Consider the following 27,045-nt stretch of genomic DNA (forward strand, 5'->3'; position numbering starts at 1 on the left):
CTTGGGATCAAAAGTTTTAAGATTTCTTGGACTTCTTTTTCATCTTGAGTCTTTATGGTTCTGACTATCTGATGTAGACTTTGTAATGGTAAATTTTAAATAGGCTGGCAGCAGTTCTCAGCTGTGTAAGAGTTTGCAAGTGACTTGCCTTTTTGTTGGCATGCTTGCTCTATTTTTAAAACATTGCTCCTAAATACATTGTCGTGTCACTGCTTACTATATTTGCTGCAGTGGAGCCTAAGTGACTTATTTTAGCAAAAGAAGAAGAAATTGTTACTTTTCTTCACTTAGCTTTTCTCCAAATAGCACAAAGTGGTGAGTTGTGTATTTTGATTTTCAACAGAAATTAGGGAAGGGAGAGGAAGAATATATTGAGAAGTAATAGTTTGCTATTTGATAGCATTGTCAAAGCATATTTTTTATAGACCAAATCAATTATTTCTTCTTACTTAAAATAGTTCTTGTGCTAAATGTGGCTGTAAGTATATAAAATGTATAGATGCATGGACAGGCTGTAGAAATGAGTATTTAAACATGATGAAGAGTGATTTCTGTTGTCTAGCAGTATATAAGTGGCAGTGTCTCAGTAATGTCTGAAGAAGAATCGTGCAATGGGAAAGACAGGTATGTGGCTGGAATTTTGTGGCATAAGACAAAATGGACTTTGATACTGTGATAGTGGGTTCACTTGGTAGATGCTTGACCAAATGGACTTTGATGCTCAGATACAATGTTCATAAGCTACATTCTTGATCTTGTGGTATTTAATTATTTCCTTTAGCTTAGCAGCATTTTTTTATTATCCTGACATTTATATATTTAATTTTAAATTTCTATTGTAGCTTCTTATGAAGTCAGACACTCTACTCACCAGCAAGATGGACCATCTTCAGGGAACTATGGAGCCAAATCTGCACTCACCTGTTCAACTCCTAACCGGGTAATGAATTGCATATTTTTCTTTAGTAGTACTAGTAACAAAATAATAGAGAAATTTTAAAAAAGGTAGAAAATTCTCATTTTGAAAGTTAAAAGTGTTCTCTGTGGTGTTTTTAGACTAGAGACTGAAGTGTGCTTTTTTTGGTATATGAGGAAAAAAAGCTGATGGGATGGAGAAATTACACTAAACAAAGAAATTAATTAAATCACTATAGGCAAGTTGAAGTAAAACATTTTCATTGAAAGTACATGAGATTTCAGAGAGATTCCTTCTTGATTTAGATTGCTATCTATAATACATGCACAGTATTTATGGCTAACATTCTGCATATTTTGGTTTTTCACCCCAGTTGGTTAAATTGCACCTTAAACAGAACATATTAATTTCTGGGTATTTGTTTGTTTTTGTGAAAATGGGTCTTATATTTTCCTGCTGGTTGTAAAAGCAGATCTTTGCTGTGTTCCAGTATGCCTGCTGTGCATTTATTGTGCAAACAATTAGTTTGCCCTAAGGAAGGGCAAAGCTCTCTTAAGCGAGAGATTTTCCTAAATAAGAAAAACTCAGAGACTCTACCTTTTCCTGAGTGTTTAGCACCTCACACTCACAATAAAATATCACCTGAGCCTCCAAAAGAGATCTACAGGTAGTGTCACATAATTTGTGCTAACTTAAAATGAAATTGGGTGCATTTGTGCAGCACTTTGAAATGAAAATTAATTTACAGCCTGTTTCAGGGATCTTTTGATGTATTTCAGAACTGGTGTTTTGCATTTGATTCTTGGGAAATAGGTATGTCACAAAAAGGGTTTCACAGCTGATTGTTGTTCATTCTTGCCCTCCCTTTTTAAGGCTGTTATTATGCAAGCTTATCTGTTGAATACTCATTTATTCCATTTTAACAAAGGCACCAGCTGTACTGGCAGCCCTCTTGTAGATACCTCCATTCAACCTGCAAAAGGTACAGGCCTCCCTTAAAAAAGTTAATCAGAGAGCAGAGATGGAGCAAAGAAGTAATTGGGTTGAATACCCTTCTCCTCCAGAATATTCCTTTAACCAAAGGTAGATTTTTGCTTAAACCTTGGGAAGTGATCGAAGTTTGAGGGGGTCTCTAGGGGCTTGTGTGTCTCCCTGATTTAGCATAATGAGAGCTGAGTTACTAGGGTGAGCAGAGGGTCCAGAGGTGGAATATTTCCATTGTTACAGCACCATTCCTAGATTAAATATGTAGTTGCATAGCAAAGATAAATTTTCATGCACAAAGCTGCATAAATGCAGCTTTAGGGCCTTTACTGGTTCCATCCATTTGAGGTGTACAGTGTGCAGTTCAGGGCTGTAATGCAGGGCAGAAAAAAATGAGCCTGAAAATGAATGAGGTAATAAAATATGACTTGGACTTTTAGTGGTCAGCAGTAGCCAGAATTCCTTTGACCATTGGTCATCTAAAGCTTCCTTAATTGCAGGGGTAAAGATACCTAGTAATAGCCTCAGTTTTAACAGGTAAGCAGTGGGATGGTCATCAGTGTGGCCATTTCTGCTTCTTGTCTTCTGAAAATTTGACTGTGCTACATAGAAAAGCGTGAGTCTGGTTTCTTGAGGTTCCCAGTGCCCTTGTGGTACCCTCCCTGTGGCTTGTGCCAGTGTCCCTCCCTTCAGTCTCTTTCAGTGGAGCGGGAGCAGCAGGACAGCAGCACCCAGTACTCAGATGACCCTTGGAGGATAACAGAGGAGCAGCGAGATTACTACATCAACCAGTTCAGGTCCCTGCAGCCCGACCTCAATGCTTTCATTTCAGGTAATTTTTACCAAACACCGTGCACACTGAAGAGGGGGACAGGCTGGGAGGTGAAAAATGTCGAGTAAATAAATTCTTTTTTGTCTCTGGCAGTGCATTTGTAAGAGTTGGTTATGTTTTCTTTTTAAAGGCAGATTATTCAAATCAATATTTTGGCCCTTACATTTTCTCCTAAGTATCCTGATTTTAGAAAAATAATTACATCTAAGGGAGAAGTGTTGTCAATTTGGTAACAAATAAAATGAGCTCTCTGCTTTTGATGTATTTGTGGATCACACCTGCGGTACATATTGAGTTGAAAAACCCCTGAGGGTTGTGCTGGCTTATCCAGCAGAGCTGTGGCAGTGTCGATGTTATGACAGTGAAGCATGCAGTTAACTGCCCTGGGCAGTCAAGCCTGAGGGTTTATGGTTCTGGGGACTGAGATTTTGACCTCTAGGTGATTAGGAAACAATCCTGGAGAGCACACACATGATAGAAGTATTGTTAAGAGCATACTGAGATGGCTCTGATCATACTCAGATTTCCATCCTGAATAGAAGGTCGAGGCTGCTTGTGAAAGGAGACTACCATGTACAGATAGTTGGTCTGGCAGGGAATATGTCACAGGTTTTAAACTGAGGCAGTTGTAATGAGCCCTGTTGGGTCACTGAGGTTCAGGAGGCTTTGATCCAGCCAAAATTTTAAAGAAATGACCTGCTGCTAACTGAAACTATTGCTTCAGCAGTTCTTCACCTCAATTAAGTCTCCTTCATGCAGTTTGCTTCAAAGAACAAATGGTTCAGTGCTGGTTCTTTCCCCAGTGGTTGCCCAAGGGGAAGAGGATTGTTGTCCCAGAAATCTATGCTTTGTTTCCTTATGATTTGTAGCCTGTACCCAGGAAGGGCTTCCAGGGTACCCCTGACAGCCTGTGCGTATGAGATGGTGAAGAAGTGTGTTGGTTAACTAGAAGTGTGAGAAGGGCTGCTATGGCAGGGTGAGTGAGGATGCCTGCAGCCTGACAGGAGCTGTGTGCTAGCTGAATCTTCAGCAGTTTCTTTTTTCTTTTTTCTTTTTTTTTTTTCCTCTGTAAAATTTTCAAGGCCTGGAAAAGTCACGGTTGAAGCAGCACACTGGGAGAGCAGTGCAGATGTCAAAACACTGTACTGCTATGCACATGACTTCTGGGTGAAGTGGGGCCATTTGTGTCTATTATTTCATCATTGGTAAAATATTTGTTATGCAGGTTAGAGTTACTAGTACTAAAGTAGGTTTCCCTTTATTTATTTTTCCCATATGGAGGGAATGGAGAAATGAGGTCAACAGCTCTGTCTGGCTTTCTCTGTCATTTACTTAGAAGGAGACAAATGGTCCAGCATCTATAGCAGCATCCGATTAATCTGAGCATCTCTTGGTCATAAATTAACTGTCTGCTTCTGGCACAGCAGACCTGGTAAAAGGGAAGAATTTGGAGAATTAATTCCCAGTGGTTGATGAGGCATGCTTTCCCAACAGGTTCTGTAGCAAAGAATTTCTTCACAAAATCAAAGCTGCCCATCCCGGAACTTTCTCACATCTGGTGAGTACTGTGAGTATTGTTGGGGATGCCTATCACACTTTTTAAAAAGATGCTTAATTCAAGAGCTCTTGTTAAATTTTAAAAGTGTCTTCAATTATAATTATTGCTCTTATCTCCAGAATCTCTTTGAGGACCACCAGCAGGGTGGTCATTGGTCTTCCTGACACACTTGTTTTCTGGAGAGATGTGCACCTAGTCAGCAGGACTGGGAAGGCTTGAACCCCAACGCAGCTGAGAGCTGTCCTTAAATGTATTGTAAGCAGCATCAAAGAATTGGCATTTTTTTTTTATTGGCATAAAATGACACAGAGGAGAAGCACCTCTGGAATGTTTTAGATGTGTTGTTGGTTTAATGTTTCTGTCTCCGTTCTGTCAGAGGAGGCCTAATTAAACAACTATGTAATTCATTAGTGCTTTTCTAATGAATGAGTACTCTTAATGAGTTTATTGCGAAACAATTGTGGATGGAACTGTATGTGATAAAATTTGATTCTATTATATTTTCATCAGCAACATGGTGCTTTGTAATTTGTTGTCATCATTGCATGTCTGATAGGAGGAACAAACAGTTTTAAATGTGGATCAGAAATGCTGATAGTGATTTTGTTTTTATATATGCTTTTATGACGAGAGATGAGAAGAAAAGCTTGCAAGAGCCTAAACATCTGTCAGGGTCAAAGGATATGTCTGGAATCTTTTCAAAGCGGATTGTCAGTTGTGAAAATAAAAAAAAAGCCCAGCTGAAGAAACCTAGTGCTGGAGGAAGTGAATATTGGAATTTAAATTTAAGATTACTTAAAAAGAATGGATTAACCTAATATGTTAGCAAATCAGATTTTGTTTATATTGCCAACACAAGTTGTTCTCTGTACAGAATTTCAAGAAAAGTATTCTTTTCTAGTAGATGTTTGTAAGTTTGTGGCAATGGGATTTATCAGGTGTTGCTGTGTTAAACACATGGGATGTTTCAGCCCTCATCACTCTAAACTCAGTAGTTTTAGAAATGTTTGTTACTTTCAAAGAGTAAGAAATGATATGTTTATTTTAGCCCATGTGTCCAAGATAAAATATTACAATTCTTCCAAAGAGTTAATTTATAAAATTGAATTCTTGAATTTCTGAAGTTTAATTTTAGTGTTTTTGAAGTGTGCTAGAATTAGAGAGAACCACTTAGTGAGAAGTTAACAACAATATTTAAACTTTTCAAGAGCATTAATTCTGCCCTTTTTTAAAGGTTAGTCAGTGGTTCTAAATAACTATTGCTAAAGTGCAAATTTAACTTAGTCTACTCGAACTGTTTTAAGATCCTGCATGGATTAGCCAAAGTGCTTCCTAATATGTAAAGTTAATTCCACCCTTGGAACAATGTGCAATTGATTGCTGCTCAGATGGTCAGCTACATCCTGGGCTGCATCAAAAGAGGTGTGACCAGCAGGGCAAGGGAAGGATTCTGCACCTCTGCTCTGTCAAAGACCGCATCTGGAGTGCTTTATCCAGCTCTGGGCTCCCCAGCATGAGGAAAGTATGGAGCTGTAGGAACAAGTCCAGAAAAGATCTACTAAGTTGATCACAGAGCTGGAGCACCTCTCCTGTGAAATCGGGCTGAGAGACTTGGGGCTGTTCAGCCTGAAGAACTGGGTCTGGGAGATCTTCTAGCAGCTCTTCAGTGCCTAGCAGTGTCCACAGGAGAGCTTGAGGGGGACTTTTCACAACGGCATGTAGTGATAGGACAAGGCGAAATGGCTGTAAGCTAAAGGAGGGCAGTTTAGATTAGATATTAGGAAGGACTTCTTTACTGTAAGGGTCACAAGGCCTTAGATTGCCTAGAGAGGTTGTGGACTTCCCATCCCTGGAAGCATTCCTGGCCAGGCTGGATGGGGCTTTTTGTCACCTGGTCTAGAGGAAGGTTCCCTGCCCATGGCAGGGGAGTTGGAATTAGATCTGGAATGATCTAATGGAATTAGTTGGAATGATCTTTGAGGTCTCTTCTGACCCCATTATGTATTTCATATTCTAATATACACATATCATCATATTCAATGGCACTATGTATTAAAGAAATGTACTGTACTGAAAAAGAATAAAGTGGCAAGTCAGTTTCAGAAAATCAGCTTGCTTCATCTTCCCTGAGACAAATGTGCAAGTCAGGATCAAGTGACAGATATGCTTGTCTTGTGTTAAAATATCCCTTCTCAGAGTTGCATTTTTGTCTCCCGTGTGATGGCACACATATGTTTCCCTGAGGTAACACCTTGGAAAACGTGTGCCTGTTTTACCCTCAGGGAGCTGAGTGATGTGGACTGTGATGGGGCACTGACACTCCCGGAGTTTTGTGCCGCTTTCCACCTTGTGGTTGCGAGGAAGAATGGCTACCAGCTGCCTGAGACACTGCCAGAGACACTGCTGCCCGAGTACCTTCAAGCAGGTAAAGCTCCTGGGGCAAGCCATGTCCCTGCAGCCATCTCAGAAATCCAACGTGTGTGTTAGACAGGTTCACCTTCCATCCTGGAATGGGCTTCTGTGCTGTGTAATGATTCTCCAGCTCCATTTAAGGCATGTGTTTTTAATTGTGCTTATGAGGTGCTGGCTGAAGAAGTAATGTATCAAAGCATAGAGATAGGGATGCAAAGTTACCTGCCTCTTAATGTCTGCCCCTTTGCCCCATTGTGCTTCAGGTGTCAGGACAGATGAAGAGACAGATGAATACCTGTAAAGCAAAGGGAATCCAGCAGTGGCTTTAAACTGAAAGAGGACAGGTTTATGTTCGATTTTAGGAAGAGATTGTTTACTGTGAGGGCAGTGAGTCACTGAAACAGGTAGCCCAGAGCAGCTGTGGATGCTCCACCCCTGAAAGTGTTCAAGGCTAGGTTGGATAAGGCCTAGAGCAACCTGGTCTGGTAGAAGGTCTCCCTGCCCATGATAACGGAGGTTGGAACGAGGTAATCATTAAAATCTCTCCTAATTCAAACCATTCTGTGAATCTATGGTATTGCTTTTAATTCTTTTAAAATTTGATGATTTTTCCTTAAAGTATCTATATCTTGAAGATTTGTTAAAAATGATACTGGACTGCATTAGAACTTAAGATGCTAGTGTATTTTTTTGGATGGAGATACTGGTTATCTCCATCCAAAAAAGATTTGTTAAAAATGATACTGGACTGCATTAGAACTTAAGATGCTAGTGTATTTTTTTGGATGGAGATACTGGTTATCTCCATCCAAAATTCAAAGGTTGAATTTTTTTGTAATTTATTTTATGTAATCCACAGGTTCTTCTGTGGGTAGTTTGCATTAATGACAGGATTACAAGAATTTGTGTAGCACAAAGATGAATTAATCCAAAATACAACGTACTTCAGTAACAATGTGGAGTGAAAGACCTGCCCTTTCATTTGTTCTCTTCAGTTATGTCTCTTTTAATTATAAATGAATGTTGAAATATATACTGTTACATTTAAAAATGTGCATGACTCTCGAGGGCAAGGAGGATTAATCACAGATGATAATTAGAGTGCTGAGGGATAATATTTAAGACCTTATAAAATCTCCATTAAATTTGATGACACTGAATATATTAAAAGGCAGGAAAAGAACAAATCAAGCTGCAGTTAGGAAAATTAAATGTGGACCCTGTATCAGATTTGCAAAATAATTTTTGGTGGAGTCATGTTCCCTGTAATCCACTATATTCATATCCAAAGCAATAAGCTCCTGGAAAACATGCACTTCCAAATCTTCATCAGTTTTAGTCTCTCTGATTACATTCCCCTGTCATAATTACAACTACCCTTTTCCCTCTAGGACCACCACTTTGTTCACCACTACTTTCTTGCCTGGTCTCATGATAAACTGGCTTGTAAACTCATCCATGCAGATTCTTTTTGGTGTGTCTTCACACTGAACCTTTTTGGGTAAAACTGCAATGGAAATAACTATCTCTAGTAGCAGGAAATCATTATGTGAATGGGAGAAATAGCATGGTAAGCTGCAGTTGTTCCCTGGGAGTCCTCTTTTTCCCTATTCCTTTCAGCACTTAGTTCTACCATTTTTTTAGATGTTTATTGTTTCATGCTGTTGCATGAGACGAAGCATTTCAAGCAAATCTTCAGGGAAGAGGTGAAAGGACTAATTTCTTGTGGGTCCTTTAAATACCCCAGCTAATGAACTAATTCTGGTTAATCTGAGGGTCTGAAAACATCTCATGTTCATTCTGCTATCTGGTCAGGATTCATAAATCTGTCTTTTGAAAGACTTGCATTAATGAAAAGCAGAACATCTCAACACACTGTGGAACTGTGAATCACAGAAAAGCATAGAGCCCTGGTTGTATTACTTCTGAAATAAGAGCATTGACAAGAATGTGAGTTCCTCATACAGTTACCTAAAATGTCAAAAGCAATTTTCAAGAGAAATCGTGTGTATTCATAAATTGATTTCTGTAAAATTTAGACATGTTTTCAGATTTTTTGGCTTCTTAGGACTCCAAAGAAGAGTATAGTTTTTCATTAGGTTGCTGCATTAGTTTCAGATTGAGGCATAATTTGGTTCAATTCAAGTATTTGCATCTAATAAGAGTGCTGTTAAACCTTCAAATAAAATTACTTGTAGCAAAAAAGCATTTAAGAATGCATTAATCTTGCTAGTTTTATGGCTTGTACCATAAACTACAAGCACAACTGGTCCAAATGCTATTCTGGCACAGCTCCATTGACAATCTGACCCACCACCTTCTTTTTGGAAACTTTTTATTAAAACTAATTTGCAAAATCTCAAAAGCTATTTGCCCTGTATGTAACCCACTGAATTGTAAATTAAGACAGATTTCCAAGAGCTTAATTTATTGAGATAAAATAAATACTAGCCAAAAACTAGAAATGTGGTTGTTCTGCCTTTTAATATATTGGTCTTTAAAAAAAGATGTTTTCAAGCTCATAAAACAGATTTATCTCAGAGGAGCTAATCCCAGAGTGATACCAGCAGAAGGACCTGAGCTTGTGGGATAGAAATTTGCTTTTTGTGACTATTCCTTTGAGAAATTAGATGTGATTTTTTTTCCCCTTTTTTTGCTCTTGCTCTCTAATGTTTTTTAGTTGAAGGTGGTTTGTACTACAGCATCCACAGTGTTTAGTGCTTTTCTTTCTGCTGGCCTTCAATTTTAGAGTATAATGTAGATTCTACTATACTTTTCAATACTCAGAAAGTCAAAATTGCAGCTGAAGGTAATGTAAGTACCTTGAACATTGCTAAGAGAATAAGATATAAACTATAAGATAGTTGATACTGGACTGGGAGAAGAAAATATTTCTTCCAAATTTCACAATTATTTTTACAACAGAAATTATACAAACTATCCCTTTTTTGACACTGACTTACTTAAGATGCAAGATTCAAAGATTTTCTTAATGGTGTTTGTCATCCATGTCTTATGGATAGGTCTGAGATGCAGAAATGAAGAAGAAAATTACTCTAGAACAGGTTTCTAAAAGCTGTATTAACCAAAGACTTGGTGTGTCTCTGTGTTTGGCTTTGGGTTTGTTTTTCTGTTGGTTTGGGTTTTTTACTTTTTTCTTTTCTTTTTCTTTTCCCTGCAGCTTGTTTGAAGCCCTGTTGTGCACTGTTTGACTCTTATTCTGAGCCCTTGCCAAGCAGTCAGCAGACTCGGGACTTGAGTCGGGCAGAGGTGAGAAGGTGTAAGCTGGGTCCTTCCCTTGCAGAGGGGGCTGCTCCAGCTTCACAGAGACTGTGCTATGTGAGCAGCAGGACTGGGAGTCTCCAAGAGGACTTTAGGAGTCTCTAAGCTTCTTATTAAGCTATTTCAAACCCTCAGCTCAGCCATTTTTTCTGTGTATGGAAAGGGCTGACAGGCTTTTCAAGAGATACTCCCACAACAGAGTTCACAGTAGTCACTGAGGGACTTGTGAGATGCTGGAATCTTCAGAGAAATAGGCTCTGCCTGCTGGTGTCCTGCAGGGTGTCCTGCAGGAGGGGCAGTGGGGCACATGGGCCATGTTCAGGTGAAGTATCTGCTCAGTCTGAATTGGCTGAAAATATGAGGCTTCAGCACACACCTAGAATCATAAAATCATGTAGTTTGGAAAAGACTTCCAAGATCATCAATTCCAGAAGGCCCAGCACTGCCTTCTTTCAGATAGTTGTAAAAGAGTGATAAAGTCATCCCTGAGCATCCTTTTCTCCAGGATAAACAACCCCAGCTCCCTCAGACACTCCTTCAGTGCTCCAGACCCTCCACCAGCTCCATTGCCCTTACTTGAACACACACCAGTGTCCTTCCTTGCAGGGAGGGGCCCACAGCTGAACACAGTAGGTTTGTTTGGATGGAACAGGGCCTTTGGACTAGATATACAGAGGGCCCTTCCAAACCCAACCATTGTATGATGTCATGAAGTCTTCTGCAAGCAAAACTGAATTTAGGAGAAGAGTTTAATACTGCGGTTAAAATCCCAAACTTTTAAAGACCCTATAGAGCTGAACTAATCATGGCCACTGAGTTGTGCCTGAATATTGCAACTCTCAATATATGTGCTGTGGGATTTAAAGGTTTAGTGTTAAGGTAGTAAATCAAGTGGCAGACTGACTGCAGGAACCAGCCCTTCTGACATTCTTCCAAGTTTAAAAATAATGGTGTGTCATGGCAGCTCAGCAAGGCTGTTCTCCAGCTATTTCCTCCCAGTGCCTTGCTCTGGGGAGTCCCTGGGTCAGAACCCAGCTGCTCCCTCATCAAATCCATCTCGGTAGTGGTACCACCTAACAGAATCTCCTAAACTTCTATGGAGTACAGTGTTCACTTTGGGCAATGCTGCAGCCAGCAGGCTGAGCACCCAGTGTGTCTTCTGGAACTGTTGAAATACATGTTCTTATCCCTGGGAGGTGTTGCTCATCCTACAGCAGCTTGGCCAAAGCACAGCAGCCATGCTGGGCTTTGGAAGCAGCACTGCAGATCTGGTAGTACAGGGTGCTGGCATGTTGGCAGCATGGGCAGGTTCTTTATCAGAATCACCAAATCCCTTGCTTATGACCCTGTTTTGGGTGGGTTGCAACCTAACATATAAAAGAAGATACAGACATAATATAGAATTAAATTATATTTGAAATGTAAGCAAATATTCTATTATGTATCTTTCATATACATAATTTAAAAGCTTCAGTTTACATTGTCCAAGATTAATGGATTTAAAAATCTCCTCAAAAGGGATTTGAGAAAAATTTTGACTTGATTTTTTTTTTTTTTGTTCAACTTATGCTTTTACACTCAGAATTAATACACTGAATTAATATCATTTGGAAGGTCAGTTATTAATCTTCTATTCATCTCCCTCAGTGGGAAGTGCAGCAATTCACTGTTGCAATTTCATTTGTATCTTGGCTACTAGAGGAATTATACTTTAGATACTTGATCACTGCATTAAAAATATTATATTATCAATGCAATCTGTTATGCATTACCTCCATGTCTTTTTAAATTTCCACTTATCATCCATTCAAGCTATTTAATTTCATTTCAGATACCTGTTTTTACTGTGACTGCTGAATTACAATACTGCAATAAAATAGAAGCAGTTCCTGAATGCACTCATAAAGAAAGTAATGGCAGGAGACATGTCACCTGCATGCTAGGCTCTGTTAAACTTGAAAAACACACCAAGGCTGCTGATATTATGCTTGGGAGTGACATGGGTGACTGGTTTCTGTTTACCAAGGAAGTTTTGTCTTCCGTTTGGTTTTTTTTTCTCAAGTTTTTTGTCTCCCACTCTCCTTTGGTTCTTTTCTCCAAGTTTTCTCACTGCCAAAATCCTAAAGTTAAAACATGCATAAAATTACTGGCTGGGGTTCCTCTGGGCTCCCTCAGAAATGTCATGCTCACAGTTCATTGAAATCTCTGAAAGTCATTCCATCAATTAAAGTTAGGTCTGTGGTCTCATGTTCTTCACTTGAGTGTCAGGGTGTGAAATGTTTTGTTCATACATTTTCAGAGTCCTCCAGCCATATTTTTGCTGTGTTGCTCTCTCAGAAATACTCGGGTATTCCATTCCTCAGAAACTTTATAAAACAAATCTCACTGACCTTTACTGTGGAGTTTTCCTTTCTGAACCGAGTTGAGATTTTTGTGGTCTTTTAAAAATGTCTTTGAAATCTAGGTTTCTTTATTCATTTGTTTAGGCCAAATTTATTTCAGGACATTTTCAGGTCAAGCCTCTTCCATACTCCCTGGGCAAAAAACAGCATCACTTAATATTTACAGAAGTTTAGGTTTTCTGATACTTGAATATTTGGTTGCAGAGAGTATTCTTGTTCTTACAGATAATAGAGGTAGAATTTGTTCCAGCAGAAGCTCCAAGAACAATTATTGCCTAGAAGTTGCTGCTGAAATAACAGAAAATCAAGGAATAAGACTGGGGAGAAATTCCCTGTTTTCCTATCAAAGGCTGGATGGGCCTCCAACAGACTTGCTAATGAAATTTGTTTCTCCCATCTCTGTGACTGCAAGTTGAAAGAAAAGAGTAGTTCAAGGATCAGCCACATCAGCCAGGAGCCTTTAAAGCATAACCATCAGGCTCTGCAGTACAGCTGGAGTTTTGGTTAGAGAGACTTTTTTCATGGAGACTGGAGAAGCTTTCATCTACCCTTACACAGGTGTTATATATGGCTCTGTTGGGAGAAGTCTCTCCTTACACACAGTCCTTACCTCCTTCAGTTGTTCACTGTTGAAATGCTCCTTTAACTGATTCTGGTGTGGAACTGCTGTACCTTGAAAAGTAGAGTTTTACTGTCTTTCTATAGGTTTTCTGTTCTTCTGTATCTAGCAAAGAAATTGTGGTGCAAGAGCAAATATCACCATTATTTGTGTTGATCTGTATTGTTAAGTATTTGACTGTGGAACAAATCTTCTATCTTTAGAAGTCATCAGCTGAAGAGGTACCTGATAACTCTGCCCTATTACAAGATGGAAAGAAAGATGACAAACAAGGTATTCAAATAAGTAACTTTTTTCCATTAGGGATTGTTATGTGTGTTTTTAGTAAGCCCCTATGTTTGCAGGGTGTGTTTAATTTCTAAACTGGCTGCGTGTTGCTAAAGATTTAAAGAGAAAGCTCACCGCAGCTGAGTTGAAGACAAATAAATGGTTGAAGACAAAAAATTAGTTCTATCGTATGTGAATTATATGAAATACACCTTCTAAAATATGTCTAGCCCTAAGGCAATTAATGTTGCGCTTCTTACTTAAACAAAATTTTAATTGTTATCAGGAATTTTTTAAGAGTAAAAATTACACTGTGCCAAATTTTCAATTTCCTTTTTTGCAAGACACACCAACACTACAAAATCAGTGTTTACTTCTATTTGAAAAAAATAATCATGAAAGTTTTAGTTAAATTGGACTGAAAAAATTCATTGATTCGTTCATTTCAATAGACATCCATCAGCAGCAAGTCATATGAAATTGAAGTGATCTTTCTCTTTTTTACTGCAGTAGCTTTTATGGCTTCCAGAATTGGCACTGGATCATCACACAGCCATTCATTCCCTTTGATATTCCCTTTTCCTAATTCTTACTTGCTGTCCCTCTGTTGTAGAAACAAAACAGTTGTGGGTGTACTGTTGCCTGATTCTCAGAACTGCAGATTATGTATGAATTAAAATAAAAAATATTTTGGCCTCCCAGATGTCCACACGTTAAAGTTGCATCAGAGCTGTGAGACCAGGTAGTCCACATTCCTGATTCACTTTCCACACTCAGGTGTGACAGAGTTTGACAGATTCCCAGTGTCCCCTTTTCAAAGAAAGTTTGTCAAAGGTTGGCATGTGTTTGTAAAACATTTTGACACATCAGCATATTCCAAGAAATCAGTGTTTTGTTGACAAGGTTTGTTTTGTTGTAAAATGTATAATGAACCAGAGAAGGGCTTGAACCTTGAAGGTTATTGCTGAGAATTGTCTAGGGAAGATTTACTTCATACTAAGGGAATACTTTTTCCCTGTTCAGATGACGAAGTTTGATTTTTGTAGCTGACATGTTAAGTTACATGGGAACCTGTTTTGAGACATGCAGTCCTCCTTCAGGGCTGAAGATATGCTGTATTTATGACACAGATTGCTACCTTTTCAGCCAAAGAACAAATACTTCTGTTCTACCTGTTATTACTATTCTGACAAGCATGAGAACAGTTCACTCTCCTAACTGAGAGAAGTCAAGAACCTGCAGTTCAGGGCAGTAGAAGCAAATTTTCCTGCATTTCCAAAAGTATCAAAGTAAATTAACTTCACTTTGGTTATAATGAATTTAAATTTGGAAGATAATGTAAACTGAACTGGGTTACGAGACCCAGAACTTTTCCCACATGTTTTGGTTGATAAAGGCAGATCATAGAGCATGTAAGGTTGGAAGGGACATCTGGTTCAACCTCCTTGCTAAAGCAGGCTCATCCTAGAGGAGGAGAGATTTCATTCCAAGTGGTCATTTAACACTGAGTGTCACAGTTCATCAAAACACACGATGGTGCATTAAAAACTCCATTAGAAAGGATGCAAAGGAGAATTTGGAAGGGAAATAAGCACTCAACTCCACAATTTCTCAAAATTTGAGAATATTTGGGAACTTGAGCATAGGTCTTTCTTTCTGGTCTTGACTTTTGTGCTCTTGGAAGTTGTTACTTGTTTGAGTACTTCAGTTTTCTGAGGGTATTTGGCTACTTTTCAAGTATGTTTGGTGTTATAAGAGGTCTAATAGCAGTTTAGGTGTTCCTTTCTCAGACCTGATACTTCTAGGTTTTATCCACACATACTTAAAGTAATTATCTTTTCTTTTATCTTTTTTTTTTTCTTAAGCTGTTAAAGTAAGCACTACTCTCAAAACTATACCAAAGGAATTTCAGCACTTGACTGTAAAAGCAGGTAAGGAAAAAATTGCCATGTGTTACTTGCATGAGAATTTTGATCAAGTATTTCTATATCACAGTAAACCTAAATTAGTGTAACTTGATTAATTTTTGAAAGAACTTTTTGCTCTTGTACTGCTTTCCTATTGATATTAGCTTATACCTCATAATGACTACTATTTGTAAGATAAATATTAATTACCTTTTCAGGTTGTCAAAAGGTTTTCTTGCTTTCTTTCCCTCATTGTTAGTGTATGGGTTCTTCCTGTGTGGAAAATGTTTTAAGCTGTTGTGAAGTTCTTCTGTGCTACAAGCAAGATGCAAGAGCATGAATTTTGTACCTCTTGATAAAAATTCATCTAAAGTATAGCATAACTATGTAATGTTTTGGTAACTATTCTGAAATTGCCTGTTTCTTTGTGAAAGCTCAGCTTCCTATTTTGTGTCAAGTAGTTACAGGACAGAGAGCCTTTGGAAACACAGACCTTGAGGCACTTAAGACACTGATGCAAGCTTTTGATTCAGGGCTTGTTTCTTTGTTGAAACCACTCCTGATTTTTCTCTCTCTAGCTCCAAAGTACACTCCTTGTTCCTGTCATTCTGGAAAATGTTATTTTTGGAACAGCATATGTCAAAATTACTTATTTGCTCCAGAAACTTCCCCTGCATTCAGTTCAGTTCATCAGACCTCCCTTGCCTTCCTCTTTGTTAATTTCTTTCTACAGTGGTAAGAATGTTTGTAAGCCCTCCCTGGTCCCAGTCAAGCTAAAATCATGCTTTCTCTTTCTTTTGCATGAATGTTTTTTCTCATGAAGATATCCTTGATTAAGAAAATGGACCCCACATGTCTGTAACAGCACTTTTCTCTTATAGCTGGGTTTATTCATGGCTGCTCAACAGCTGCATGCCTCATTTCCCAAATCTTTTTTTCCTGGCTTCTTCCCAAACACTTGGAAGCTGCCAGATTTGCTATCTTCAGCTTCTATTCTCAAAAGATTGCTGCTTCTCCTTTGCGCACACACACACACACACACACACACACACACACACACACACACTCTTGCACATCCCTCTCAGGGAAAGGAGAAGGTGGTTGCGTGACTTCCTGTTCTGTTCTCCTTCCCCTGGTTTTGCCCAGGAGCACAGGAGAGTTTTACTTTCAGTTCAGCAATTCTGTCTTTTGTACATTTAGGAAAAAAACTTACTGTCACCTGCATGTCTCCTTCCCCTGTATCTTTCATCTCCTGGTCAGGGAGTCTTCCCCACGCTGCTGTGCTCTCCAACAGTGTTGCTGTGTTTGTATACCAAGGGGCACAGTGGCAGAATTTCACTCCATCATCGTGGCTCCTGTCCCTGCAGGGTTCCACTCTTGCTGTGCTGCTCATTGAGGATTTGAGCCAGCACATTCTCAGGTTGCATGCTACAACTGGTGTGAAAAGTAAAAATGTTTATCTATCCAGCCGAGTAGATGCAGCACAGTAATTGAGTGGTTGTTTCAGAATCAGTCACCATTCTGAAAGGTCATTGTAATCATTAACCTCCAGCATGAAAACTCATTTGGGATGAAGTGGGAGAAATTCTACATGCTTCTTTGGTTATTCATTTAGGCTGTTTATGTAAACTCAGGAAAGATGATAGTCTGTGAAAGTTTTCTTTGCCATCAGAAGGTCTGGAAATTTGAAATCAGTACGAACCTTATATGCTCAGCATTCTGAATATCTGGCCAGTTTATTTAGACTCCTAAGTGTAGTATTATTGTTGATCTCAGCCTTTTAAAGGATTGAGGGCCAAATTTCCAAGTGTTTAAATCGTAAATTTCTCCCTAGATGACCAATAAGAGAAGAGTTGTCAATGTTGACTAGTGAGGAATGCTTTGGTTTTTTTCTTAAGCCTTTCACCTTTTTCAACACAATTTTTCAACTTGATCTTAAGCCTGTCAAACAAGGAGGCAGCTGTTGAGTGTTAGATGTTAGGCTACAGTTAAAACTTACCAAATCAGCATCCTTCAAAATGTTAAAATGAAGTTGTCTTGCAAGAGGGCTGCAGGAGCAGCTCAACACCCAAACCAGGAACTTCACACCCTCTTTAATTACTGCAGACCAAGCTGCTGATTCCGTCAGGCTCTGCTACTCCAGGAATTGTACAAACTTTTGAATAATCAATGTAAATTATTTACTCAACAGGTTTAACCTAGCCATTTCATGAAAGTTAGGCTTGTGTAACCAAAGCAGTAAAAATATGGAAAACTCATTAACTGGATCAATAGTTCTCTATCATCTTGGATGATTTTGTCATGTATGTGATAAATCTGCACCTCAGACACGAAGTGTGCACACACTGAATGTATCAAAATAGCTGCATGTTTCTTGGAAATCCTGCCACAATTATTTGTATGTCCTGATAATGAATTACCTGCTTCATAGTATTTTTTGTATTATGCAACTTCTTTTGAAAGGAAAGCTAACTCTGGGTATTCTGTAATTGTAGCCTTGAATTTCCTACTTTTTCAAAAGCTTAAAAAGAAAATCCTTGGTGGTGGCATTCTATTGCTATCATTTTTTATTAGTAGTCATTTTGGAATTCTCTCTTCCTTATGTGCTTTCCTGTTTACCTCAACAGGATGTCCTTGGAGAGTTTGGATGTCAGTTTTACCTACAGGTTTTTTATTTGAAAGGCTTTCTAGAACAGAATTACAGTCTCCATAAGAAAAGGAAAATTTGAAGAGTCTTAAACATGGTTTAGCTTGGAAAGGATTTACACTTCCTATTTCTAAGTGGCATATTTAGTAATTGTGCATGTAATTTAATAATCAGCAATTTCAGCATTGGAAAATTGGGTCATATGGCTGTAGGGAAGCAGTGTCTGAAGTTGTATTCTCTGGGAGTTTGACACAGAGAGAGGGAGGAGGATTATCACCACTGCATATTTTAATATTAATTCCCTCTCCCTTCTTTAGTTGCTAGGAAGAGTTTGTTGCAGAGAAATCTGGAATGACTGTGAACCAGTTTGGTGATGACAATCTACTGGAACCTGGTTTTTAAGTGGTCACTGCCAGCTGCAGTAGGGTTAATTCTATCCAAAACACCAAGTAGCTCTGCATGATCCTAAAAGCAGTTCCTTTTATGAAGAGCTGTTGTGTGGCTGTACGTGTGCCATATGCTGCTACTTGTCTTCTGTGAGCCTAAAGCCTCCTATGGATGGTCTGTGCAGTAGTACAGTGCAAGCCATTAAAAGCTCAGTATTTGCCAGCTGCTGCCACAGGCAGCTCCTGCTCTGTGGTTTGGAGGATCCATTGTATTCTCAGGTAGTGCTCTCTGGTAGCTGATGATAAATGCTCTGTAGTAGCTGGTGATAAATGTCTGACTTGAAAGTAGGCATATATCTGAAGGGAGCTAGAAATTCTGACAATTACTTTTTTCCCAACCTACTTTGTTTCTCTTGAGTGTTGTGCATTGACATTAGACTGAGAAAAATACAAGGATTCACTTTGCATGTGCACTGGGATCATTGATGCCTCTGTAATATCTTAAGGATATCTCAGTGGGATGAATTTGAAAGCACTCGTGCAGATATGTTTTCTCAAAATTATCTGATTCTAGTAAGGAGAGTAATAGAAAAGACAATGTCAAGCAAGTAACAGCCTCAAGGAATTACCTAGAGATGGTAATTCAGCCCTGTTGTTTTCCTATCACATAAAACCTGCACGTGGCAGGATATTTGGAATTCATCCAAATAACAGAAACCCATTTTTACATTAATGGAAATACGTTTGATCAACATTCAGACTTGAAAGATTTCTTCATTCAAATGCCTTTTGTTCCTAAGGTCAAAACAGTCTCCACATGACATGTTAGTATTTTGTAATGGATGATGTACATTTATACTAATTAGTTGAAGTATTTAGGAAGGACATAAACCTTTGTGCTTTTGGAAGCAGACAAGTAATAGATTAAGAGTTCTGGACTAAGAACAAGGTGTTTTCTATAAAAAGTTCATGTTGTTCCTTACATTGCTGTATCACAACTACATCTGTGACTACAGGTCAGAGCTACCAAATTCTGGTAAGCAAATTGAAAGGATGAAGCTCTCACTACATATTGGCTTTTGAATTCTTAGGACATTCACACACTACAGAAACAGAGGGGAAGGAGAAGTGAAAATCAATCCCAGTTGCTCATGTGAGATGAGTATACTCTCACATCCACATTTGCAACACTCACATGTTTAATGGACACTGATTCTGAAGCTAAAGACATTTTTTTTAAATATGATATTTTAGCAGTTCTTTTTTTTTTTCTTTCCAGCTGCTCAAGAACCTAATGCACTCAGAGCCAGACCACGATCCAGGTACTGCTTTGACTCCTGTTTCAGGAAAAGGCATATTTTCCTCTGGTGTTAAATACCAGGCATCAGAACGGGTGTTGGATTTTTTTTTTCTAAATTGCTGTTGTGCTGGAAGTATAGCTCAGATCAGACAGATTTACCAGAAGGAATCTGTAAGCTATAGACCCTACATGAATACTGCACTAGGGCCCCATGATCTCTGGTCAAAAGGTGCTGGAAGTTTTGCCTATCTGCCCAGCCTTGCTGCCCTGTCAGGGAGTGACTGCCTCCAGCCCAGCCCCAGGGGTGTTGTGGCAGGAAAGCTGGGGCCACCCCATTGCAGGGAACATCCTCAGCAATTCTGTGCTCTTGCAGCCTGCAAGAGCAGGTTTCAGATGGAGGGAGGCACTGCACATTCAAATGGAGGGAGGCACTGTAGAAACAGCAGTAGTAGCTCAGCTCTCGGCTGTGGGTGAGTGGATTCTTTTATTGGCATCCATGTGCTTGGCTGTGGTTGGTTGGTGTGTGAAGGAAGGACTTCAGGACTGTTGTGTGCTAGAAGTGACACCTGCTGAATTTGGGTGTTTGAAAGACAAGGGAAACCTGTGCCAGACAACATCATATATAAATGGGTTACATCTTGGGTTGGTTGTCACCTACTGGTATATAGCCATATTGTTAATTCACCTTAAACTTTTTCTTTTTGGTGCTAGTTAGAGGGCTCTGCTTGGGAATTTTTTGCTTGGGTAATGAGAGTATAATCAGAAGCTGTCTGCTTACAGTCTTGTCAAAGCCTGCTAGTAAGAGAGGATCAGCTATAAGCATGGTGATTGAGGATTGAAATCCTCTGTTCTTAGGACCTATATTTGGGAAGGCTGAACTGCCTCGTGTGCTGTTTTTCTGCTGCTAGCCAAAGCTTTTTAGTTTCTGCAGAGTTTTAAATTTTCTTGCTGTGTTACTAAATTGCAAATATGCATAAAATGTGCACAAATACATAGAACACTAAATGCTTAAACAAGCTCAGAAAAAGTCACTTGAATGTGTCTGCTCTGTCACATGTGGCTGTCTCACATCTGACTGTCAGTGCTTCAATGCAGAAGTTGAGACTAAAGGTGCTTAAGCACATCCTTGAACTCAGACCTGCTGTGTTTGTTGGAAATGGGATGAAATACCATAGAGAGATTTATTTTTCTCTTTAAAGAATGATTGGGATGTTAGGAAAAAATGTGTATTAATGACTTCAAAACCAGATTGGAATATATTCAGTAACTGAGAAAACAAATAAAAACAGTGAAAGAATTTGTGATGTGAAAAGTAAATCTGGTAAACTTGGTGGTGATAATGAACAAGTAGAATTGTTGGTGGCCCCTCTGGTGGGTCCTAAATTTTCTGATTCAGAGGATGAGGAGGACTCTGACAGTCCTGTTAGAGAAAGAAGTAAATCAGGAAGTCTTGTCTGTAGCAGAATCAGAACAAGAGGGTGGAGTAAATCAGTGATTTAGGCTCCTTTAAGAAAAATTGTGGGACTGCTGGGAAAGCCAACTATGTGCATGTATTGTTTACTAACTGTGAGTTATTGACTTGGAAACAGGATGTTGCATCTCATTGTAACAATCCAAATGATATGCACAGTATTGTTAAATCTGTGATGATGACACATAACCCCAGCTGGGGAGATATATAAGTTTGGTTAGAAATTTGTTTATTTATGAAGGAAAAAAAAGGGTAGTTCTAGAAAAAACAAAGGAAGGACTGAGTAGGAGAAAAGTTGAGGAGCTAGATCAGAAAACTGGGAGAGCAGGAATATCAAATCCTGATAAACCTCTCCCTAAAGAGGATCTTGAATGGAATTTGAATGAAGATGTAGGAGTAAAGGTGTTGATTTTATATGGAATTCATAATGGAGTGGAAAAACCTAGGAGTCTTGCAAAGTTGTATGGGGTAAAGCAGGGAGAAAGAATCTCCATTAACTTTTAATGAGTGTGAAGTGGCTCATAAATGGACAGACTTGGACCTGGAGAGTGGGGGTAATAGGAAGATGCTCACTCAATATGCTCTTAATTGGACAGCTGGCACTGGATATTAGGAACCTGTTTGGAAAAAAAAAAAAGAATGGCCCATTTGTCATTAGTGGGAGTTATTTCTGTTTTACACAAAGGTGCTTTTGGTCTTGCCCTGGCATGCAGTATGACAGTAAGTCTAACATCTCATGTTGCCAGTGCTCATTTTGGACAGTCTTGGTCTTGCTTGGTCTCGGTTTTTCTAAACTCATAACTACAACAGCTGAAAAAATTGAACAGTACTTGGCAAAATCAAAATTATTAGCAAATTCATCACACCACATTGGGATTAATGTGCTGTGGGAGGGCCTGGAAAGAGGTACTGAGCCATGTATTTGACCAGTTGTAGTCACCTTGGAGCCATTCAGTTTTTCTGGATTTTGTGCAATTTGGTGACTGTTTCCTATGGAAAATTTATACTAATAGTTAAAAATTTATTCTACACGTGAGAGTATCACAATTTACAAAATGCATACTCTCAAGAGATAGGTTGAATCTATACCTGTATAAACACTACCCTAGCAGTTGGGAAAGGCAACAGAAACTCCAAGGGCTGTATGTGGGGAATTTTACCTTGGTTTATTCAGAACAGTTGTTACAATTATCCTGCTGGCAAAGTTACATAAGAAGGCCTCAAGCTGTGGTACAAAAAGCTTTAAAAAATACTAGCCCTGTAAGCATGACTCATTCCTTTCTCCACATGCTTAGGTCCCTCTCTTGTCAAATAAATCTGTTGTTATAAGAGGGAGCTCTTAGTCATTAGGGCAAGGAATTTCCACCATGAACCTGACTTCTGGTCAGTGTAATTTTAGGTACTATTCACTACAGTTGTTTAAAATTAATTTTTGACATAAAATATTTTCTGTTTTTCCCCATCTTGTTTTTCCTTAGGTCTTATTCTAGCACATCAATAGAAGATGCCATGAAAAAGGGAGAAGAGCCCCCTACTCCACCTCCAAGGCCACAAAAATCACATTCCAGAGCTTCCTCTTTGGATCTGAACAAAATATTTCAGCAAAACACGCAAGGTAAAGTTTGCTTTCTTTGCTCCTTCTGAGACCATTCAGGTTAGCTGTGTGCTTGGCAACTTTATCTGTTTGCAGAAATGCTTGGCAGTATGTGCACATGCTGGCCTTTGCTGCAGACAGTAATGCACTGCAGAACAGGAGTTCTGCTTGTGCACTTGCTTGTGTTACGTCGCCACTGGGGGGAAAAATCACTGTTTCTGTAATTAAGGTGATTATAATGTTTCCTGGCACAGCAATGGGAAGCTTAACATATGGTAGTCTGTCATCACTGACTGTTTATAACTAGTCCGGCTGTTTAGACAACTCTCATCAGTAACTAGAGTATAATTGATTTTTATTACTATTTATTTTTTTAGTTCAGAAGCAGGAAGAAAACCCTTAATGTTTAAACTGGGAGAAAGAAAGCAAACATTTTTGATGTTAAAGTCTTAACAAATATGTGAGAACAATCAGAAGCCTCTCTGAGTTAAAAAAAGGGTAATTTCTTTTGACATGGGTGCATGTTGAGAGGAGAGAAAGAAAATGTAGACTAGTAGTTGGGGTGAACTGAAAGAAAATGGCTTTTCAGCACATTACCCTTTGAGTGTGCCTCTTGCCTTGAAGTGGGGAGAGGAGCTGTTTGTTCAGGGCAGCAGTCACCCAGCGTGGCTGTGCTTCAGCAGTGTCCTTGAAGCAGACCAGAGGTTTGTGTGCTGCACACCAATCATCTGACTCAAGGACCAGCTTAAACACAGTCATGCTTATGCTTCAGAAGAAAGCCAAGGTTTGGCTGTGTCAAGGAGTGTTTAACTGGGCTCTCTAATGTGGTTCTTGGAGTAGAAAAGAGTTTTACCTCTTGCTATATGGGACTTTTTTGTGCAAACACTAGAGGGAATTCAAGAGTCCTGCTATGTGTGCTGATCCCTGAAACTCAATAGGAATAAACTTTTTTTTTTTTTGCCTTACACAGAGGAGTAATTCTTTATTTTCTTTGTTCCTCTTGAGGGATCTGGTGCCTCTAATTTTGATTTTGTTATACATCAAATTAAAACCACAAACAGAGCCAAGTGCACATTTTCTACTGCAGGAAATCGTCTTGGAATCCAGATAACAAGTATAACTGGAAGGAAATTGGAAGGAAATAAACTTGGGTTTAAATTTCACTTGGAACACAAATGAAAGAAGAATGTAAATTCTTGAAGAAGAAGTCATTCTGTGAATGAAAATGAACATCTTGTTTTTGATGTTAATTAAATAGTTCATTTTGAAAGTCACAAGTAGTTTCTTTTGGGGAAGTTAACAAACTGTGTGCAGTTTTGAGTACCACAATATAAAAAATGACATTAAGCCATTAGAGGGCTGCAAGGATGATGAAGGGTCTGGAGGTGAAGCCATATGAGGAGCAGCTGAGGTGGCTTGGTCTGTCCAGCCTGGAGAAGAGGACACTGAGGGGAGGCGTCATTGCAGTCTGCAACTTCCGCGTGAGGGGAAGTGGAGGGGCAGGCACTGATCTTCTCTCCATGGTGACAGTGACAGGAATGGCCTGAAGTTGTGTCAGGGGAGGTTTCAGTTCGCTATCAGGAAAAGGTTCTTCGCTTAGAGGGTGGTTGGGCACTGGAACAGGCTCCCCAGGGAAGTGGTCACAGCCCCAAGCCTGAGTTTGAGAAGCAGGTGGACAATGCTCTCAGGCACACGGTGTGACTGTTGGGGTGTCCTGTGCTAGGCCAGGAGTTGGATTTGATTGTCCTGGTGGGTCTTTTCCAACTTAGGGTATTCTATGCTTCTGTGTATATTCAGCATGACTAGAATAATCCTGTTTTAGTGCATTAGTTTTGGTCCTACTAATTCTAGCTCAGAAATAATTGTAGTTAGAGGAGATTGGTGGATAATCTGTTTCCAGACCCACAAAGGAATGCTCATTAGTACCAAGTTTTGTTTTCAGTCCCACATAGGTCCTGTTGACCTATAGGTATCATTTCTTTAATTGTAAAACCATCTGTACTTTGAAGTATTTGTTTTGTTTATTTGCGTTTTAAAGGGCAGAAAAAGAAAAATACTTCAAGTAAATTCAGTTAAAGACTGTGGTGAATCCCTGTTGTGGGCACTGGATTTTTTTGGTTTTTTTTTGTTCTTTCTTTACTGCTGCTATATCATGTTTGTCATCATCTTATTATGCCTTTCTCCTGGCCAGTATACACACAGAATATTTATCTGTGATGGCTGGGACGTCCAGCAATGGATTAGCTGTAAAAATATGCTTTAAAATTGTTGCATTGGGAGGTAACTGGACTGGAAGAAGGCACCTTCATTCATACCTCATAGCTGCTCTTTTCTGGGTTGCTGCAACGAGTGGTACCCAGGACAGACATAAAAAAGCATGAGAACTTATTGAAAAACACCCCTTTCTGAAATATCCAAATGAATTTCTGTTAGGAGACAGAAATCTCTTCTGTTTTTGTTTTTATTTGTGTAGTCTTTATGTTAGCATCTGAGAAAAATCCTGTGCTGCTACATTCTCAATGTATTTCTCTTTGTTGAATGTGTAATCTCTGGCATTTGGCCTGTGTTCATGTTAAGAAAATACTTGGCTAGAGTTTATGCATTCCTGGAAGGACAACAGCAGGTTTTAAGTAGAAACAAAAATGTCATTTTAAATGCATACATGACCTAGTTTACTTCTTCATTTCTCCCCTAGCCCAGTCTCTAGTCAGATAGAAGCCAAGAGCTCCCAGAGTAAGACCTGGGTATTGAGGGGGCCAAAACTGGGGCAGCTCGGAGCCCAGAGATCCTGCAGCAGAGCTCCAGCCACCTTCTAGCCTCAACAGCAGCAGTAAGGGGGGACTCTGGGGCTGGGGCAAGTCTCAGTTTGAGTGTTAATACCTGAAAATGCATCCATTGTCTTCTGATGTTTTGTTCAGTTCTGTTTGCTACCCACGACAGCCAATAAAGAATTTACTTCTGGGCAGTGGCAACAGTCTGAGTTGAGATTCATACAGTTCCCTCTGAAATACATTTTATTTCCCATTTAGTTTCATTTCTAAGTCACATAACAACTTTTAATTAACAGTTCTGTTGAACAAAGGATACTTGTTAGGAAAAGAGAATTTGCTTTGATGAAACGACAAGCTTGTCATGAACAGTGTAGTTTTGTGTTATCTGGAAGCAGATTGAACAAAACAGCCATATAACTATTCACAAATGAATTTTTGACTGGAGGTTTTCAGCACTCATTTGCTTTGGAAACTCACCTCCTGCTGTGGCTGTCCCTGCGGTGTAGAACACGTGGAATGCAGGCACCATTTTTTGCGTAGGCTTCTAAGGAAACACTCACTGTAGCTTGGATTCTCTGTTTCTGGGGTGCTGGTTTCAGCCAGTAACAAGGGGCTAGTATTTTGGGGGTTTTTCTCCCTTTTAAAATGTGAGGTGTTCAGTTCCACACTTGATCAGGTTGAAACACAGCAAGCCTTTTATTTCAAGTGCAGTATTTTCTGTCACAAATGATGTTTTCCTGACTACAGTCAGATCTGTAAACTGTACTTAGTATTGCTGAGCTAGTGATGGCAGACAACTAAACGTCCTGTTTGTTCTAATTGGGTGTTCACAGGAAAAGAACAAGGGGATAGAATTTATTGGTGTGCATCAGCATTCCCATCAGTGATGTGTGTCTCCACATCACTCCTGTATTCCTTAACATATGTGTTTCCCAAGCAGTTTCAAGTGGTACTTGTATCATTAAGACTCTTATCAGTGCAATTGCCTTCCTGCACCTTCTCATTTTCATTAGTGCTAAAGGAAGGCTGTTCAGCATCATGTTTTACCCTCTTTTTTAAACATTTGAAGAAGACTTTTCATTTCTTCTTTACTTCATCAGACTTCCATTCAATTAGTCTATTTTTTTCCTTGAGCTTACAGACTTGGCAGGTTTTGTTTGCCAAGTGTGGAGATTTGTGAATAGTTAAATGTATATTGAGATATCTTAGCTTTTTTATATTTGCCTAAGTCAAATTCTTTGTATTTCTGAATGGTTTTAAGTCTACATGTAAAATGAAACAGTTCCTAACTGTGTAGGAAAGAGGATTTTGAGAATTAAAATTATTGTTGCTGTGGTGTCTCAGATGTTTTGATACAAACAAGCCCAAACAGTAACCATAATACTGTTGTCCCAGTTGTTTTCAGGAATATCTTTTCAGCTAGATTGTCTTTTTAGCTTAGTGAGCCAAATGCAAGTGACTTTCCTTTTTGTGTATGTGAAACTGAATACAAAAATCCCTGCAAAACTTAACCTAGATAAGCATGATTACTGTATTATCTTCTGTATTCTTTTATCCTTAATTGTATTTGCTAGGAAATGTCTGTGCCCATTGAGGTTAGCTGTCTGAAAGAAGTAGTTTCTAAAGACAAGTTAATTACGGGTGGTGCAGTTATGTTTTTGTATTACCAAAAGTACAGATTTCTTCAAAATTTTATT

At 39.1% G+C, this 27,045-nt stretch overlaps 1 protein-coding gene across 2 annotated transcripts in view; it reads left to right on the forward strand.

The window, feature by feature from the left end:
• Positions 1-27,045, forward strand: part of REPS2 (RALBP1 associated Eps domain containing 2) — a 91,350-nt gene that overhangs the window by 38,445 nt on the left and 25,860 nt on the right. For both annotated transcript variants that reach the window (XM_030234693.2, XM_030234694.2), the window contains exons 5-13: positions 843-940; positions 2,594-2,732; positions 4,227-4,290; positions 6,573-6,715; positions 9,884-9,972; positions 13,209-13,278; positions 15,138-15,203; positions 19,492-19,534; positions 22,462-22,598. In XM_030234693.2, the coding sequence (XP_030090553.1) occupies positions 843-940; positions 2,594-2,732; positions 4,227-4,290; positions 6,573-6,715; positions 9,884-9,972; positions 13,209-13,278; positions 15,138-15,203; positions 19,492-19,534; positions 22,462-22,598 (849 nt within the window). The remainder of the gene's footprint in view (positions 1-842; positions 941-2,593; positions 2,733-4,226; positions 4,291-6,572; positions 6,716-9,883; positions 9,973-13,208; positions 13,279-15,137; positions 15,204-19,491; positions 19,535-22,461; positions 22,599-27,045) is intronic.

Source organism: Serinus canaria, chromosome 1, assembly GCF_022539315.1.
Source record: "Serinus canaria isolate serCan28SL12 chromosome 1, serCan2020, whole genome shotgun sequence".
Lineage (NCBI taxonomy): Eukaryota > Metazoa > Chordata > Aves > Passeriformes > Fringillidae > Serinus > Serinus canaria.